The sequence below is a fragment of the Vanessa cardui genome, chromosome 20 (genome assembly GCF_905220365.1).
Source record: "Vanessa cardui chromosome 20, ilVanCard2.1, whole genome shotgun sequence".
NCBI classification, from domain to species: Eukaryota; Metazoa; Arthropoda; class Insecta; order Lepidoptera; family Nymphalidae; genus Vanessa; species Vanessa cardui.
Genome location: NC_061142.1, coordinates 7,023,269 through 7,044,079, shown reverse-complemented (window position 1 = coordinate 7,044,079; position 20,811 = coordinate 7,023,269). Strand labels below are relative to the sequence as shown.

Genomic DNA, 20,811 nt, shown 5'->3' with positions numbered 1-20,811 from the left:
TTATTTAAATTAATATATCCTGCTTCGAAGTCAACATGTATTATTAACTCCAAGCTTTTTATCGTCTATAAAATCTTGTATCGAATAATATGCCCTTTTTACCGATGTATTTTTTACAAACTATTTAAATTTATGAAACGGCAAAGTTAAAAATGTCTGAGGAATATTATTATAGAAACGGATACCTTGCCCCAAGAAGGATTTATTGACTTTGCGGAGTCGGAAACTTGGTGTTATAAACCTTATCCTTACTTCTTGTGCACATACAATGAGTATCACTGATTTTATCAAAGTGATCAATGTTACTGTGAATGTTTTTAATATTGTTGTAAATATATTGCGACGCAACAGGGAGTATTCCTACTTTTTTAAATATATGTATTGGTTAACTAGGTTTGGTAATAAATTTCATAAAAATAGATAGAATATTAGAATTACTTGTATTGATTTTGACTTAGATTTGAAAATAATTAAGAAATAAAACTGATTCAATTAAACTTCAAATATTTTTATTTATGTTTGGTACTAAAAATAAAATCCATTTAATTTTTTTATTAAAATCGATTATTTAATTTGACTTGTATGCTGAATGTATGTATATCCTGGATACTTGTAATCAATATTTCACCCATTTCCACTGAAGCTATGACCAGAATTTTTTCAACGATTCATTAATTGCCGCCATATTCAATACAATATGGCTATTGAAATTTTTTACAGCGTCAATATATGATTTTTTCGTAGTTATACTGTTTTTAAACTATAAAAAAATTGAATTACGTACATATAAGACTTCTAATTATTTTAGTTCTTTGGTTCACAACGATTACATATTTCAAGAGCCGAGATGGCCCAGTGGTTAGAACGCGTGCCTCTTACTCGATGATAGCGGGTTTAAACCCAGACAAGTACCACTAAATATTCATGAGATCTGCTAATTTGTGTTAATTTTTTTATATTAATTCAGACATATCTATAACTCATATTATAAACAAATCGATAAAATTAAACACTTACGTAACGTTCGTACTTAGTTACATATTTATAATTTATAATAAATATAATAATTATAATACATAGTTGTTAGTAATTATATTTTATTAATTATAAAAAAATGTATATTTATAAATTTGGTACTTTAATAAAATTTAATATGTTAGTTCAGAGTCGAGGGCTTCAAACCTAGACACTCACATAAGAATTCTTTACATTGACCAAATGCTCCATGGTGTCAGTGATTTTAACGTCGAAAAATCTGTTTCTATGCGAACTGATTGCACTTTTTTTCTAATAAATAATCATTGTTTATAAAATATATATGTCGAAGCGTCAAAAAGTCTAATAAGGTAATGTTGTCTTAAATTTTCGCGATTACACATAACTAGTTTTATTTCAAGTCTAATAAGGATTTATTTATTATTTGACGTATATACTATGTCTTCACTCGTTAGTGCACTATTTTGCTAATTTGTGACATCCTTATGTTATTTTCTATAATTTTATGATTATTATTTTTGATTTATTTTATATAAAAATCAACCTAATTTCACTGCATTATGTACAAAACACCATCTAATTCGTCTAAAACGTATAATTCACCTTCGCGGTCAGTCAGAGTCAGATATGCGCAAGCTATATTATGACGAACAGTTGTTACCGGACTTACCTACGACAGAAAGAGCCAAGCGTCGCCGTTCCCCAAGTGTTGAAATTGCAAATGACCTAGCACTTTTCAAAGAAAAAATCAAAGACTTGACTTTACTAAAGGAAGTAACCTCTTCTTATAATACTCGCATGGATAAATTAGAAAACCAACAGCAACAATATACAATATTCTCGAAATTAAAAAACAATCCTCAAAGACCGAGATCACTAAAAACGAAATTGAAAATTTTGCAAATAAAATATCCGAACAACTAACTTTATTGCAGTCAAATATCAGCTTCCTCGAAAAAAGAGAGATGTGATGCGTCTGTTCAATTGTCAAACATTGAAGACAAACTGGATTCGCTTGACCGTAATGTTATCAAAACTTGCATAGAGTTGCGTAACATACCTAAAAAACAGAGAGAATCTAAAGATAGTCTATTTGCCATGGTTGAATACCTTTCTAAAACGTTAGACATAAATATACAAACATCTAATGTTCGGGATGTGATAAGGCAACCTTCAAAAAAAGAAAATAAGTCGTCCAGTGTAGTTGTTGAATTTACAAATACCTTGATTAAAACGCATTTCTTAAAGTCTGTCAAGGAACACAACAAGCGTAACCTAACCAATAAATTAAACAACGCATATTGGCTTAAATGGACATAAATCACCAATTTATGTTAACCTGACGCTGCAAGCAAGAAGACTATACTTTGCTGCCCGAAATTTTGCTAAATCACATCATCACAATTTAATTACTGTTGGACTTGAAATGGTCGAATTATGCTGAGAAAGGACAACGCCCCTATATTGTAGTTAAAAATGAATTGCAGCTTCAACAAGTTCTCACTTCTCCGATAATGTGACTATTTAGATATATATTTTCCTTTTATTACTTTATAATGCATGTTTTTAACTTAATACTTAGTGATTATATATTTTATAAAATTATTTATATAAGGTACACTTTACATATTATACTTGCACGCACCACACACACTCAAACAACTCATCTCATATTTTTCTAAATACAAAGTAATTACCTGCATAGTATACCGATCAACCACAATTGTTGATAAATTATTTATCATAATCCTTGCCTGTATTGGAAACTTATATTCTTATGTGCTTACGATTGTATTTGTCTTTTGTAGACCAACTATTTTTCACCATTTCTCTCAACAAATACTTCCTATAAATTCAAATGGATAGTCATATCAATACTCTGATAGATGATTTAGATAATATTTTTTTTGTATCTGATACTCGTATCTGTATACCCGAGCATTCAAATTCCTTTTTTTAAAAACTCTGAAAACTACACAAAAATTTTAACTCAAAATATTAGATCGATTAACTGCAACTATCTTGATTTCCTTACCCTTACTGAGCGCATTCCATTTGACAATGACATCTTAGTTTTGACTGAATGCTGGCTACCATATAAAAATAATTCCCAATATCCAAAACTACACTTCGCTACAAACTGTTAAACATTTAAATCAAAGTGACTGTATTGTTGTCTACGTAAAATCTGATCTCTACTTTACTGACCATAAACCTGATTTTCAAAATTCAGCCTCTGGATTAATAATTATTCTTAACTTCGATACTGCTGTTCTTTGTATATATCGATCGCCATCTCATGGCAATATTGACTCTTTTATTTCTTGTCTCAATGTTATTCTTCCCTGTCTTGATAAATACAAATCAGTTATAATTACGGGCGATATTAACATAAATATGAAACCTTGTTCCTTAGATTCACGTTCACAGGATTATCAGAATCTTAACACCCTTGCTTACCATGGGTTCCTTCCAGTCCATACTTTTCCAACAAGAGGCAACAGTTGTTTAGATCCTGTAATTTTACACTCAGAGTCTTCCGCGAAAACACTTATATTCAATTCATACTTCACTGACCATTCATCAACTCTCATAGGTCTTGCAAATCGTAATTGTCTTAATCTCTCGAGTAATGTTGTAAACACAGTATCCAAAACAAATTACGAAAAATTATACATTGTTTTGAAAAGTCTTAATCTTCTCCCTATAGCCTCTATTTCAAATCCGGATATTGCTACTGATAAACTCGTTAAGTCCCTATCCTTAGCAATTGCTGATTGTACAATTGCTGATTGTACAACTGTCTCAAAGGTCCCAAGAAGAAAGAGAACATTAAAACCATGGATCACTCAGGGTTTACTGAGGTGTATGAGAAATCGGGATATGATGCACAAAGAAACTTATAAATTTCCTAATAATGAAATTCTCAACAAAACTTACAAACGATACAGAAATTTTCGTTCTAAGATTCTGAAAAAGGCAAAAAGAATATATGACACTCAAGAATTTAATAAAGCAGGCAATAACATTTAGAAGCTGTGGGAAACACAATTATTACAGAATGATTCTACTCCGCTACAAAAATGAAACGACATAAATGATTTTTTCAATGGCGATTCTAAACTAGCTAACAAAATTAGTCGTAACCTTCATGTCACAATTTCGTCTTCATCCGCATCATATTCCAACCAAAAACAGCGTGGTGGAATTTGTTACAAACCTTCTCTCCAAAAAGGTTGAAGAGGCCTTAGTCCAGCAGTAGGAAATTTACAGGCTGTTGTTAATACTTGACAATCGAGTTTTATAATGAAGTTTCGCGTTGTTTTACAGAATAATAACACCACCCTCAACAAATAACCTATCATCTTTTGTTATGAAACAAACTGACTCTGATGAAATTGTTACAGTTATTAAAGGCCTACGATCGAATTCCTCAACTGGTTGGGACGGTATTTGTGAATATCCTTTAAGGCGTACTTAAAAGATATTCACAAACTCTGGCACCTATCTTATGTCACATAATTAATGCTTCTATATAGGTATTTATCCAAGATCATTCAAGTAATTCAAGTGTCAGAGGTACTCAAAACAATTTATTTAGCAGCTATCTTACTAATCGTTCCCAAATCACCAAAATCAGCAACCATATTAGTGACGAGCTGTCGATTTCTTACGGCGTTCCACAGGGTAGTATTTTGGGGCCAATATTATTTCTTATTTATATAAATAACCCTTGTGGAACCCATTTACCCAATGGACAAATTGTTTATTTGCTGACGATACCGCTGTTACCTTCATTGATAAATCCTGGCCCGAACTCCAAACTACAGCCCAGAATGGGCTAAACTCCTAATCTAAATCTTGCATTGTATCCAATCTCTGTAACCTTCTCGATTCGTTCAAACTCATAACCAAAAACTCCAGTTTTACTCAAACTTCACACTTGTTTCAATAAAAGTAACAAGCTAGTTTAGTTTAGAGTTACTAACAGGCTGAGTGCGCAAATTAATTTATATTATTAAAACTCTAAGAGATGTTGCAAATTTTTCAGTGATCAGAAAAAAATATTATGCTTTATGCCAATCTCTCATTGTATACTGTATCACGTGTTGGGGTGGTGCACCAAAAACTACTATGAAACCCTTAGAAATTGCTCAGCGCGCCATCTTAAAGGTGGCAACTTTTCGGCTTCTATCCAACTAATCTGCTATATTAAAATTGTGCGGTTCTTAGCGTAAGATAATTATTCACCTTAAATTTAATTCTCTACCAACATAAGAGGGTTCCTTACACTGGTATTGTCAAACGACGCAAACATAACATTTGTTTCTTACACACACCAAAATTTGCTTTCACGAAACGATCCGGTTATTACCTTGGTCCTTGCTTATATAATAAGTTGAATGCAGACCTGTCTATACACAAATTGTCACTAGCTTAGTGTAAAAAAATCGTATCTGCGTTCCTGCTTAACAAGACGTACGATGAAACAGAGAAATACGTTACTTCTACAACTTAATTTCAAATGACCCATACATACCTACACGCACGCACTCGCACGCACACACGCACATACAGTAACACGAACGCACACAAACATGCAGAAAACACATACACAGAATTTATTTGTTTTATCATTATTTGTTCTTTACTATTTACCTACAACCACTTTATATAACATTTAATTTGTAACTACGTAGTGATATTTCTAATGTATTTTTAAATATCTCAACTTTCGGGGAGAGGACTGTTTATCCTTAACACAGGTTATTTAATTAGCCTAGCTAGGATAGCCAGTACTTGATCTGTGTTTCTTTTGATGACCGTGTATGTATAACACAGTGTGACTATTGTCGTAGTTCAACCATGTAACTGTTTAATTTTGTATGGAAATAAATTATTATTATTATACTGGCGACGTCAGTATGACGTAGAAGTTAGGACACATGAAAGCGAAAAAAGATATGTTTCAAAGGATATCGAAAGAATTACGAGTATATTACGAATGTGAACGACTAAACTTATATTTTGAATAACATCATGTCTGATACCGAGCTGTTGTTTACTCATAAAATACTCTTACCTTAAAATATAGTGTTTGGCTTTTAATTTATATGACCTTATATTATTTTTCCTCATCGGTTTTACTATATTTCCAATATTTACACAACTAAAATTTATAACAAATAAGTTAATAAAAAGCATATGGGTAATTAGAACTACACCAATGATGTTCTAGTAAACAGATATGTCATTAACGCGCAAAAAGTGAAGACTAGAAAACGTTCTAATTGGGACGTTTACCTTTAGTCGTTTTCATCATAATTATGCCAGTAATACGTTATAATACATCATAATTATGTAGTAATACGTTTTGCGTAATTAAAACATCTAGTTACTTATTGTTTTTATCAAGCTATCCTTTTTACTTGTAACGAAATGTAAAATAAACGGTCCCCAGCGCGGCACACTTTTTTCTGTTTAGTATGGGTATAACATATCTGTTTATTAGAATATCATTGAACTACGCTATTTTAACTTATTATATATGTCGGATCGACAGCGACATCCGTACGATCGTCAGGCATCATAGGGGCGTATTACTGGGTGATCGAGCAAAGAGGAAACCGCAAATACAGTAACACGTTTATTCTACGTTTAAAGTACTTAATACACTTAGTAGGAATTCAGTATCACTCTGTATCACACTTGGCACTTGTATCAGAATGACAGTTCCTAGGATGGAGGTACTGGTCTTCACGAGAGCGGAATCGTAAGTGAGTCGTCTCTGAGCGCCTCCACCGGGTAGGCTCCTTCGTAGCACGAAGTTAGTCGCGTCGTGACGTAACGATAGTGCTGCCGCCTCGCGGGATTCGTGCCGCGCTTCGTTACGCTAAGGAATTCATGACGGTCTCCGACATATATAAATATATTAAGTTAATAAATATATTAATAGTGTAGTTCTAATTACAAGAAAAAATAATATTTACTTTGAGGAATAATGAAACAATGAATTTACAATTAAAATGACACAAAAAAGAAATGTATCTCGTATGCGGCAAAAAGAACGTCACGTCTGTATATCAACAAGCCTCGGCCGGCACTGTCTAGTGTCTGTGCATTTGTGCAAGGCGTTCACGCACACATGTTTACGCATTTTGTTCGAAAATAAGAATATCTGATTTAAAAAAAATCTATTGATTTTACTAAATAATTTAAGTAACAATAATTTAGTATATTGCTTGTAGAATAATCTGACAAAAGACCAAAATTATTGAATGTACAAAAAGTATAGACTTTTTTGAAAAAAAAAATTGGTTTTGTCATATTTAATTTAATTGTTTTTTTTTTTTTTATTTGGTTTACTGTATTGGATCAAATACTTTTTTGCATTATAAAACTTGCATTTAGCTCATGTAGCCTTAAAAGCAATGAAAAGATTAGCCATTTTTTATATTTCATCCTTTGCTTGATACTAACTTTTCTTGAAAATACTTATGGTAGTATGTCAGGTTTGAATTTTGTCGGAGAGGTGATCCTGCTCTGCAAAAATTAAAACAGCTTCGCTATGTATGTTACTATAAGAGTAAAGAAAGATAACACATTTACTATGTACTGTAATCTGCAGGAGTGTTTCCTAAAGCATTGACATTATATATTCGTGCAGCTTGTGCAATGTGCATCCTTACATATCAATTTGAGTAGATTTAACTATTTATAACTTATTACTTGTTTATTGGATCAATTATCCATAGCCACGATTATAGAGAGCCGGAGACATATAAAGGCAGAAGAGTGCTCCTCGTTGGTGCTGGACCATCGGGATTGGATCTTGCTGGCCAACTGCACAACATCACCGCTAAACTACTTCACAGCCATCACATGGTCTACAACCAGCCAAAGTTACTACCTACAGAAGAAATTCTGCATTTACGAAATTACATTAGACACTTCTAAAATTATCAGTGTTTGTTAACTATATTGTTCATGTATTATTTATAAAAACCTTCCACTTGAATCACTATTCTATTAAAAAAACGCATCAATATTCGTTACGTAATTTTAAATTTCTAAGCATACATAGGGTCAGACCTCGGTTAGTGAGTGTATTCTACGTAATGACCATAATGATAAGATGACGGACAGATTGACAGTAACTTTGGCATTTAAACTATTACTCTGATGATAATTCAACTGGAATTAATTTAATTTAGATATGATATTTACGATAGAAACACTGCTGTCATTGGATGCTATCTAATTTAATATTTATAAATAGTTATTCGAAAGTTACTCGATGCTATGTCTTCTTCTTTCAAATGCTAAATCACGTCCTTGGTGGTAGGGCTTTGTGCAAGCCCGTCTGGGTAGGTACCACCCACTCATCAGTTATTCTACCGCCAAATAACAGTACTCAGTATTGTTGTGTTCCGGTCTGAAGGGTGAGTGAGCCAGTATAACTACAGGCACAAGGGACATAATATCTTAGTTCCCAAGGTTGGTAGCACTTTGATAATGTAAGGAATATTTCTTACAGCTTCATTGTCTATGGGTGATGGTGACCACTTACCATGAGGTGGTTCATATGCTCGTCGAAGAAAACGTATGTCACATAGAGAGAAAAGTATAAACACGCTATATATTTAAAATAAATATTTTTTTATAAAAATTGTATTTTATTATTTTAATTTTTTTATTATAACAATTTGTAATATAGGTGATTTTATACAAAAATAATAAACAGAAAAATGAGTATTTTAAAAGGATAAGATTTTTAATGATTAATCCATGGAGTATTTTAAAAAGGTGAATCGAATACGTCGCTGCATAGGTAGCTAGAAGAGGTTTTTATGATATTGAATTTACCATAGATCATCATGGTATATAAAACCGTTACATCTGAGAAGAATTTGAAAGTTTCCTAAAGAACATAGTTATGATATTTAAGTTGTGAGCATGTATTCATCTGATTGGTCCTCTGCCCAGTGTTTGTTACGGCCCTGGGGTTACCATTGTCCGGGCATATTTTACGCTCTGAGCCATTTTAGTTCTTAATAATAAGTGTTGTCATTACAATTATATATTGAAAAAATAATTCAGTTTACATTCTATATATGTATAATATAGTTATAGCCATTATTAGAACACATTTGTTGTTATAAAAGAAATAATCTATTCTTCTTCCTAGTCGTTTCCTTATTACTGAGGCTCGTGACCACCATGCGTGTGGCTCTCCTGAATACTTCGCACCACCTTCCTCCAGCCATTCCTATTCTCTGCCTTTCGTAGGAAAGCCTAGGCACAGGCTTTCTAATAATCTATTATATTTGTATAAAATTAACGTGTACTAATGTACCTATAATTGATATTAATTAATGAAACTGAATGAATTAATGGTTAATTAATTATTTATAAAATGACAAATTATATTTCATATATTATAAGATAATATAGTATTAACTTTTATTTGAAAGTACAAATAGAAATGCTTTACACAGTCTATAAAAATAAGTCTTAAACAGTTAAAGATACTATAAAGTAAATAAAGATTAACTTTGTATGTATATACGTATTTGAAATGAGATATACGTATTTGCTTCCAAAATATTAAAAAAAAACGGTCGAGATAGAAACTCTAAAGTTAGAGCAGAAAACGAGTCGAATGTCAAAATTTGATATGCGACTCTGATTAAAATAATTATGTAATATATAAAGTATACACGTATCGAAATGGCGTATCACCGTGAGATAGCATTTCATTTCTTACATAATTGGACCATACGCAACGCATAAGCACATAGCAACAGAATATATGGAAAAAATTGGAATTACGAAGAGTTTTATACATAAATGATAAGTAATATCTACATGATAAGCCTTCACGTTAGACACAAACAATAGTAGATCGGACACAACGGTAGATCAACAAAAACTTAATTTTCTTAACAACTAGCTCTCAACTCTATACGAACCATATTGATGAGAAAAGTGTCAATAATTGTAATCAGTATGTATTGTGAGTTTAAAAATGGTTATTTATTGACGAAAATTGAAAATAATTTTTCATTTATTCAAAAATTCATAAATAAAAATGCGCTTTGTTAAAAGTTTGTCATGTGACACAAAATGCTCCTGATTGGCCAGGCTATTGATGAAGTCACTTGCTTGTTAACCTTGCTTGCCTACTATATGTACGGGGTACATTAAAATACAGGCAAGTTACGTCACCATTGTAGCGTCATATTGCCCAAGTAGCGTTTTCGCGTGCTTTTTAAATATGTAATTTTTAATATAATATGTTTCGGCAAATATGTAGGTACTATAAATAAAAAATTAAAATCATTTACTGACTTCCTTAACCTCTACTTAATATGTAAAATAGATTTTAAAAACCAGTCAAACCGCCTGTTATGAACAAAATATTATAAAAAAATGAACTTAATGTATTAAAAAAGAAAAAATAGAAGGTATTCCTACTGTCAGCTAACTTTGATATGATTTTCCAAGAATTACAATCTGTGATTTTTTGCATTGAATAAACACTAACTTACTAAGTATTTACAAGTGATTGTCATTATTGTTTTCGGTTACATTATCTAATGTTCTGACGAAGTTTTCATTATCTATAACCGTATAAGCGTAGTTCCTGTACGTATAGAGGTTTTCCAACTTTGCTTCCATGTCTAGAGATCGAATTTTGAACATAACGGGTGGAACTCTGTCTATACCGGACTCCTTTGTTAAATCAGCATAATACTCGTCCTGAAAAATATGACAAATATTTTAGTAATGCTTTTTTTTTTAATTTCATATTTCACATATCTTATTATATTTATTTAGAGTCGAGATGGCCCAGTGGTTAGAACGCGTGCACCTTAACCGATGATTGCGGGTTCAAACCCAGGCAAGCACCGCTGATTCATGTGCTTAATTTGTCTTTATAATTCATCTCGTGCTCAGCGCTGAAGGAAAACATCGTGAGGAAACCTGCATGTGACAAATTTCATAGAAATGCCACATGTGTATTCCACCAACCCGCATTGGAACAGCGTGGTGGAATATGTTCCAAACCTTCTCCTCAAAGGGAGAGGAGGCCTTTAGCCCAGCAGTGGTAATTTACAGGCTATTGTTGTTGTTGTATTATATTTAAAAGGATTAGTAATTAAAGTATATAAAATCAAAATCAGAATAGTTTAGACCACGAAATATAGTAAAACATTACGTACATGTATACCTAGCTCACAAGATCACGTAAATTTAAATGAAGGTGGTATAAGACATACCACACAGCGTTGCCAACCGCACGATTTAAATCGTATTTATACGACCTTTTTGGCTCTTGTACGATGTACGATCGTGTAATCGAAATCGTACGCAAAACATACGATCTTTTCATAATCTATACCCATAATCATAAGTAAGCCTAACTCTCAGTAATTTGCATTTGCATGAAATACTCAGCGTATCAGTATGCAATGAATACGTGCGGACTGAGCAAGTAATGGGAACTGGAGATTTTATGTATAAGGGACATTTTTGTATTCAAATTTGAAAGTCTTTTTTTCTTCTTCCTCCATGATTAGCTGTTGATTGTTTGTAATTTCATTACGTACTACTTTCTCCCTTGAAATGTTGGCTAAATACGATCTTTTCTATAAATTAACAACACTGATACCACAATTAATTTTCAGTATATAAATTTTCGGTATCGATTCTGAAATCTACATTTCAGTTAACGGCCTAGTTCATTCGGTAGGCTCAATTCAAGCCTATTCTTGGAGTATGTCATCGATCGAACAACTTCCATTTATTTTGAATTTAATATTAACTATATTATTACGCAATTATTTAAAGCGATCAGTTCAAATGTACTTTATTAATTACATTCTATCTCTTGTGAAGTTTTGTTTTGATTTAATTCAGTCATTTAAAACTTAAGTTCTTTTAGATATCTACACGACACTTTGTCGCCTTATATAAGACGGTTTGCTGTCGAAACACTTGGACCTTGGAGTAGTGGTGCAAAAAGCTTCAACAATTAATGTAAACACGTGGCCTCATTGCCTCCACTGGCGACAGGAGAGCTGGTTCGTTTTTTGCCCAGGGGATCGGAATTGCGATTCAACTAGCTGCTAGCATTCTTGCGACCATTCCAAGTGGTCAATATTTATACAGTAACTATTTTTAAGTCATATTCGTATATATTTAAGTATTTGACGTTATTAATTCTTTTATTAAAACTGATTCAATAAAATATATACTTGGGTTTATATAAAGTTGGTAATGTTTGCTTACTTCTTTTTCCGCTAAAATATGTATATCAGAAAAAGGTCGACCTCTGGATACGACAACGTCAGCTCGTTTCTGCCATTCCTCTAACATCTCTTCTGTCGGTGGTAATGTGAAGTTACCTTTGATTAATGCACTTGCGTATCTGGACTGTGGATGTAAATAAAATAAATATTAGAACTGTTATTGGAGCGACTAAGAGATCTACTAATGTCTTGACTTTAAACTCAGAGCTTAAATTAAAATTGTGTGTAATACCTGCGCGTCAATTGCCACAACAAGACAAGCTCTTACGACAAGTCCTATCAACAACATTGTGGGTTGATAAATGTTCACCATGTATCTATACAGAGGAGTTATACTTTGAGGAGTTAGGTTTAATCCACAACTTTCGTCCAAAAATGGATAGTAATATTGAAAACCTGTAATGTAAAAATAATATATATTTTTGTTTTATTGATAAAATATATTTCTAATTTAAAGTAGAGAATAGGTCCGTAATATAAAATTATGTTTTATAGAAATATTTTCATTCGTTTAACAGATTGACTTAAGTGATACTCGTGAAGCATTACTTCTAAAACTATTAAGGTATGAATATTCCATGACAAAACTTAAACAACTTTTGGGTTTCTAGAATTTAAATATCGAAAACGATAGTTGTTCTTAAACGAACCTGTACAATATATAACGTCATCAAGATCTTCGTAGCTTCCATCCTTGAAAATTGCACCAGTTTCATTGAACTCCTGTACATCGGGTTTTCTAATATAGTGCTTCGGAAATACCGTACGGAATTTAGCCCTAGAGTGGTGACTGTGAACGAGGGTTTTTGCGGCATATGCTACATCTATAGCGATGTCCATGCCGGATGGTCCAGCGCCAACCACGAGCACTCGTCGACCTTCGTAACGAACCGGTTCTCTGTAGTCGTGACTGTGTATAATGGAACCTGAAATATTTTGTAACCTTTTTAAGGAAAATATTTTTTTCCTATTCCTGCTTAGCTTTGTTTTAATTTCATCCGAATATTACTCATTAAAAAAAATTAGGCGCAGTTTTCAATCCGTTTTTAAGGCTTGTTAAGTACTTTAGCATACGTTAAAATAAAATTCCTGTAGCAATAAATAGTACTTAAATCATTTTGCTTCGAACATATTATTTATGTACCTCAAACATATGCATAAAATACACACAAACTATCAAACAGATATTAATAAAAAACAATATCTCGGTTTAAATAGTGTAAAAAATAAAAACAGATACCACCTACCAGAAAACTTTTCTTCTCCAGGAATGTTAGGCATATTTGGTTTACTGAAGTGTCCGGTTCCGACGATTACAAAATCAAACTCATCCTCGAACTCTTCACCGGTTACCACGTTTTGATATTTAACCCTCCAAATGTCATTTACTCTAGAAACTAATATTACGTTGTGAAGAAACTGAAATGAATGTTTAAATAAGTCAGGATATATTGGTGTGAAATGCTAGCACCCTTTAGTGGCGCATGTGGCAGATTTTAATCCGACACAGATGCTTTCACACGGTGTTTTCCTTCACCGCCCAATACGAGATGAATTATTACAATAAAAAATTATGTCCAATAGAATTAAATGGTAAGCGCCATTGTTCATGCCCTCAATTTTCGGTCTAGGTTCACGCATTCAAACCACTGGACCATCTGGATTCTTCATTCATACATTTTATGACAATTTCGAACTAATCATTTTATAACAGTAACCTTAACCTTGTAAATTTCCCAAAGCTGGGCTATGGCCTCCTGTCGCATTAGGGTTTGGAACATATTGCATCACGTTGTTCCAATGCGGGTTGGTGGAATACAAATGTGGCAGAATTTCGATGAAATTAGACACATGCAGGGGTTCAATTCTTACGATATTTTCATTCACCGCAAATCATACGCTGAATTATAAACACAAATTAAGGACATATATATAGTGGCGGTTGCCTGGGTTTGAACCCGAAAGCATCGGTTAAGATGCACGCGTTCTAACTACTGGGCTATCTCAGCTCTTATAATGTTACTTGTTAAATCTTACTTGTTGAAAAATAATTATTATGAAAAATATAAAGAAGTCAGTACACATTGAAGATTTAAAGATAATAATTTACCTTGATGTCTCTCTCTAAATCGAAATGCGTGGCGTAGTCTTTAATATAGTTGTAATAATCACTCCAGTTCGGAAACGAAGGCAAATCACTTGGTAGGGGGAAATCTCTCAGCTCCATGGTAGGTTTTGGAAGATTCGTTCTACAATATAAACGTTCGTATTATCAATATTTCGATTATTTACCGGTGATCTGTGATACAGCAGGCATTTCTATACCTCTTCTTAACTCAGACCAGCTTACACATTCTTGACGGAAGGGAAAATGCAATATTTTGTTTTTATGTTTATTTAAAAGAGCTCCATATAGGATAGACCACAAATATATGAAAAATCTAAAACACTGTAATTTTCTGCAAAAAAAGTCGGTTTCAAAATGTCAATTTAAATTTTCGTGCGAAAACGGATCTTTATGTCGTATGACGTCACTGCTGTCTGTCACTGCCCCTCTGAACGTACTTGTCTTCGCTGGCTTTCATACTTATGTACTTTTTCTCGACTTTTGAGACATTTTTTGTAACAATATAAGACAGATTAACGATACTCCGAAACAAAAGCTTTGTTGACGTATGTTTTGAGCCAATTTGTTCATCTACTTCGAAGTTTTCAAATAAATGATTTTTAACAGGACCTTCTGACACAAAATTGAGATAGAAGTGGTTTCAAACTGAAAATACGAATCTGGAGTCTGCTTTGACAAACCCAACTTCAATTTTAATGCTATAAACGCAATTAATTTTCGTTTTAATGTTCAATTTTAAAACTATAACCTCAAATAAATAGTCAAAACAGGAGTGACGTCACTGAACGCTATATTCGTGTTTTGAAATACGTTCCGTTTCACGTTACTTTAATTCGTAATTATTGTTCAAAAACAAAATTACATCAATTATTAACCTTGCAGTGGCCCTTCTTTTATATTTTTTTAACATTTTAATAGCAACATTTTCATAAATATTATATTTGCATGTTTGCTATTATGATGCTATAATCTCTTTAGATATAAATATTATTTTTATATTAAGTATTTTTTTTTGTGATATAGGAATATTTGTTGTTATTAATATTAATATTTATTGACAATAGGTCGGTAGACGCGCAAACTGGCCAACTCATCTTATTTATCTACTTATGCTGTAAACTATAATATAAACTAAGCCAGTCATGCTCCTTGTTCTTGTAGTCACACTAACTTACTTTACGATCAAATTGGAACACAACAATACCAAGTATTGCTGTATGGCGGTAGACTATTCTTATATAGGACTGAAAATGAGGAAAAATCCTTAGAGGTTCCACTGGAGAAGGTTAGTCAAAACAAAAAATATGCATTCGAAAACTTAGAGGTGCTAGTGTTATATGCACTCTTTGATGCTAAGCGGTAATCATAATCATTAAATTTAACGTCGTAAGTACTAGATTCTAATGTCATATAATCAACTGCAGTATTTAAGCTGAGCCATTACCATATGTATTGTTTCTTATCGGTGTTGATAAAGGTTAAGTCCTTATTATCTTAGCTTATTAGACAATTGCATTTATTGCACATGTAGCCTGCTTCAATTATTGAAACTTACAATGGTTATTTATTTTACGATAAATTATAAAAAAATATCAGAGAAAGAGATTGCATGCAGCAAGAGAAAGGGGACTTATAAATGGAGATAATGGGTCTAAATTCACACTCACTACTCAGAATAGATTGGTGGAAGAAATAAGAATCGCCAATTATCAAGCGAGATTTACGAGATAATAATAAACAATAGTATGTAATAAAGTTCTATACTATGTTGCAATTTTTTTAATGCTCGTTTAACCTATTATCACATATATAACCTATTATTTATCGATAATGAAAACAGTGTTTTTTTAAGGAAGTTAAATTACTACTTCGTCATTACGAGCAAAAAAATAGTCACGATTGTGATATATAAAAATATTATCTATTTCATTTATGAATTTGGTTTTGTTAAACATAATCATCACAGTTTATTTTATGTCCAACAAAAACCGATATACCAAATGTTATTAAACAATGAAGTTTGGAATAAAAAATATGCATTCGATTAAAGGAATTTTGCAAAATATATAAGCAGCAACATAACAATATTTTTCTCTCATTTAACATGTGTTTTCAGTGTTTACAACAATGTTGCCTATTTAAATGTCAATCTAAATACAGTATTCTGATTTGTTTTGACATCGTGCTCGATCAACAATAAGATAAATGATAACAATATTTGTTTAAATTAAAATAATAGAACGTCAAATGTATTTTTATATATTTATAACCTGTGGACGAACTACGCCAGAAAACAGTAACCTGTTATCACTAATCATTTACTGCTTTTATTTATAAATTTATCTTTAAAACAAATTAATGATGACATAAGTCATGACAGGAAGATAATTGTAAATAATGTAATGCGTCAAGATTATACCAATAGAGATTATACACTAATATGTAATACGTAAGTAGCGTTATAATTAACAAACATGGCAGTTCCATCAGCTGATGGTTAGTTTTATAAACTTACCTCAGATGCATGTACATGCTTGTATGCAACGGTAGACCATTTTCATCGTAGCCCACTCTAGGGTCATATCGCCACGTGCCACCGACGTATCGAGTTGATTCAAGAACAACGAATTTGATGCCCTCTTCTTTTAAATACTTGGCTGAAGTTAGTCCCGCTAGGCCAGCCCCGATTATACATACTCGGGGATTTGATATATGTGTCTACAGAAAAACAAACAAAAAGAATATAGGTATATCCTTAAAAAAATGTCATTATATGTAAACTGGGCCGGATTTAGCGGAGGACATTTGGGGGAACTACCCTGGGGCCCCCCACGACGAAGTTTCCGACAAGTGAACATAGGCTATATTTCCGACAAGTGATAATTACTGTTTCAAAAATACGAATACATACAATAATAAATTAAAGACAAACGTTACTGATAGATATGATATAGTTCAATTTAATTAATAAAATAATAAATAAGGGCCCCCACTACTCTGTTACCCAGGGCCTCCAGATCTCTAAATCCGGTCCTGTATGTGGAAAAAGGAGTACGGGCAGTTTGGATCGATGCGCACATATACTTTAATTTTTAGTCATTAATATCATTAACCTCGTTTATCATAATATGAACACACCACACGTGAAGTTTAGCTTTCTATCAATTATTGTGGACTTTTTTATCTTTTTAGGTTTTCTTTATATAATCATTCTTACTAAATAAATAATTAAGAAATATCCTTTATATTGATAAAATTAGTATGTAATTTACAAAGTTTTCGGTAAAGTTATTTCGAATACTATTGTTTTCAAATAGCACCGTCCAGATAATATTTTCTCAAAATTACACATTATACCTAAAATTTAACTTATCGGAAATAGTTATTTAAAAAATAACAATAATGATGCAAAACTACGACCGTAAAGTTTTTAATAAGATATTTTATTTAAACTTAGATAACTTTTTTTTACGAAAGCGAATAGCATACTTCATAAATGCACCATTTACAATGACAGCCGACAGATGACAGCAACTTCACACTCCAAATTGTACAGTACGATAACTACAATACAATCTTATAATATTCAATGTTCATCTAATTTGTATTGTGTTACAGTAATTCCAAAATCAATACGTAAAGTCGAATGTAATCAAAATATTTATATTTATTGTTATACATAAATAATGTGACCTAATTATTATTTTACGATAACAGTATCGTAATATACAAAGGCGTAAATTAACAAATGCCGATCAATCATTGTGTAAACATCAATGTCAATGTTGAGGTTATATTTAATTATTATCAATTATTTGTAGTCTTACCATTTAGAACGATGAAATGTAGATCAAAACAATGGAATATTATATCGTCTTTTATAATTATTATACAACTTTTATAATAATTTTCACTTGTTGCGAAATAAACGGTTAACTAAGTACAACGGAGGAAGAAAACTAAAATGAAACAAATATTTTTAGTAGGTATTTAGGTATGGTCTGAGTTAATGCGTTTTATTGATAATATTATCACACCGTATTATGTGAATATCTTGTATCTGATTAAATTGTTACGAAAACGCATTTATGATCTCGAATAAAGAGGACGCTATGAGTTTATTGACTGAATACTTAAATGGAAAGGGTCCGAACTTCGAATTGTTCGAACTACCGCTATTAACATACTGATTGTATAACGCTGTTGGTACTAGTCATATGAATGGTCTACAATCGGTTTCGAAATCTAGCAATTTAAATTATGTTAATAAGGTTAACTCTAAAAGCGTGGCCAAAATCGGACGTCCAGTTAATTATACCGACATTAGATAAATGAAAAATAGTATATTCGTAACATTAAAACTAATACTGGTTCGGGCAATGATATTCTAATAAACAGATATGTTATATCCATACTAAACAACAGAAAAAAGTGTGCCGCGCCGGGGACCGTTTATTTTAGTTTATTTTTACATTTCGTTAAAATTAAAAAGGATAGCTTGATAAAAACAATAAGTAAAAGGGATAAATAGATGTTTTAATTACGCAAAACGTATTATTACGTAATTATGATGTATTATAACGTATTACTACGGAAAACGTCCCAATTAGGACGTTTTCTAGTCTTCACTTTTTGCGTGTTAATAACATATCTGTTTACTACAACGTCATTGGGTTCGGGATTTAGTTTTCGTATTTAGTAATTAATCTATTTTATCAATTAAATTATTTATAATTTACACTAAATATAAGTATTTATTTTAAATCTTGCCACAATCATTGGCGTATATACGTCTTTTTATTATGCTATAATATATCTTCAACAGAATAATAGTCTTATTAATGTTATTAAGATAGTTTCAAATTTATAAATTTGTACCAAACAAGTATCTGTGGAATTTAATTGTAAATGTGAAATGTTACTGGTAATTAACAAAGCGGTTCTTTTATCTGTACTAAAATAGTTTTATTCTTTGAACGTGCTAAGCTTTGGAACTACAATCGGAGGTGGTATAATATTCTTTCATTAGACAGTTCAATTAATGAGGAAGGTTATAGGCTATTTAACAACATGTTTCGGTCTAAAAGGGCGGAGTAATGTTTATCGCCAATGCAGACGCGCACAGCATCTAGTCTTTAATATAATAAACGAATATAAGACTTTATACAAGTATAAAAGTACAACAATAGGCTATTTGACAATGCGAAAAATAAATTGTGAATTATTGTAATCAGTGTATATAATGAGTTTAAAAATGGTTATTTACTAACGAAACCTAAAAATAATACTCAATTTATTCAAAAATCCATAAATAAAAATGCATTTTTTCAAACGACAACGACAACGCTCCTTAAATTTAATTCAAATTTTTAAATTATTTATTAATATGTACGTGTCAATTTCCGCCATTTATAATAACAAGCTCTAAAGAAAAAGCTTGTAAAAAATTGGCTTTATCTTGTAAACTATTCCAAAAATTATCTAATCCTAAAATGTTTTCTAGAAAAGTTGTAACGATTTTTACGTTTCTAATTTTTATAAACTATTTCTTAGCGTAAATGTGGAGAGCAGTGATTTTAGAAACTATGGTTTGTTGTAACCTTTTTCGAAAAAGCTGCTTAATGTCGCTAGACTGGAATATTGATTAGGACATTAAACTGTGTTACTTTAGTGTTTCCAACAAATGTCATTTATCTCGACAAAAAATTATATAATAACGACTGAAATGTTTGATGACGAGACTCTACTTAAATCAGTTTACATTCCGAAGACAATATCTAATAAGAGTTCCGCATAAGGTTATGATAAAAATATATTTACATTGCATCTGGTATTATTTGAGTTTTGAGTCTATAAATTTACCATACGAAACTTAATTAAAAATTTAGTGAATACAGATAATTCAAAAATTTTACAAAAAAGCTTTTCAAAATTGTCAAAGATTCGCAAGAAAAATCTTTGCATTGATTTTTAAAAAGAGATAACTTGACAAACTCTTATTTCTCAAATGTTTCACTGTTAAATATTAATTACATTTTTTATTTTATAACCTAATATCAAATATTTAATACATATTATGCCACTTGTTCAATTGAAATGACGAATGATTTAAAATAAATATTGGTTTCAAAGTTAACTAACAACATACATTACCTTAGTTAAATCCAATGCCGAAACTAAGCTTATTTTAATATATAACCCACAAAGTGCATATAATATATTCTTACTACACATTATAACACAAATATGAAGATTTAAAGTTCTATTTCACACAAGATTGACGATAATACTGTGGTCCTAAACGTTGTGTCAATTATTATATACGTGACCTCTATCGTAACGACCTCTAAAGTATATTATATATAATAATTT

General features: G+C 31.6%; 1 protein-coding gene across 2 annotated transcripts; it reads right to left on the bottom strand.

Moving 5' to 3' along the window:
• Positions 1–10,381: 10,381 nt before the first annotated feature.
• LOC124538176 (senecionine N-oxygenase-like) lies at positions 10,382–20,741 on the bottom strand. 2 transcript variants are annotated; one of them, XM_047115125.1, is made up of 8 exons: positions 20,593–20,741; positions 16,955–17,157; positions 14,422–14,560; positions 13,559–13,730; positions 12,962–13,237; positions 12,544–12,707; positions 12,292–12,435; positions 10,382–10,758 (listed from the first exon to the last, which is right to left on the bottom strand). In XM_047115125.1, the coding sequence occupies exons 1-8, from the start codon at positions 20,671–20,673 to the stop codon at positions 10,555–10,557; spliced, it is 1,383 nt and encodes a 460-aa protein (XP_046971081.1). In that variant the 5' UTR covers positions 20,674–20,741; the 3' UTR covers positions 10,382–10,554. The 2 variants fall into 2 exon arrangements, with proteins under 2 accessions (XP_046971081.1, XP_046971082.1); XM_047115126.1 differs by lacking the exon at positions 20,593–20,741 and adding an exon at positions 18,267–18,459 and having other exon boundaries at positions 10,383–10,758.
• Positions 20,742–20,811: the final 70 nt, after the last annotated feature.

Bases quoted from the DNA above. Each gene is read 5' to 3' on its own strand.
- LOC124538176 (XM_047115125.1), bottom strand. From the start codon at position 20,673: ATGTGTAGTAAGAATATATTATATGCACTTTGTGGGTTATATATTAAA. The intron at 17,158-20,592 runs GTAATGTATGTT...GTTTTTCTGTAG, and splicing joins CGGCATTGGATTTAACTAAG to ACACATATATCAAATCCCCG. The intron at 13,238-13,558 runs GTAGGTGGTATC...AAAATATTTCAG, and splicing joins TGGAGAAGAAAAGTTTTCTG to GTTCCATTATACACAGTCAC.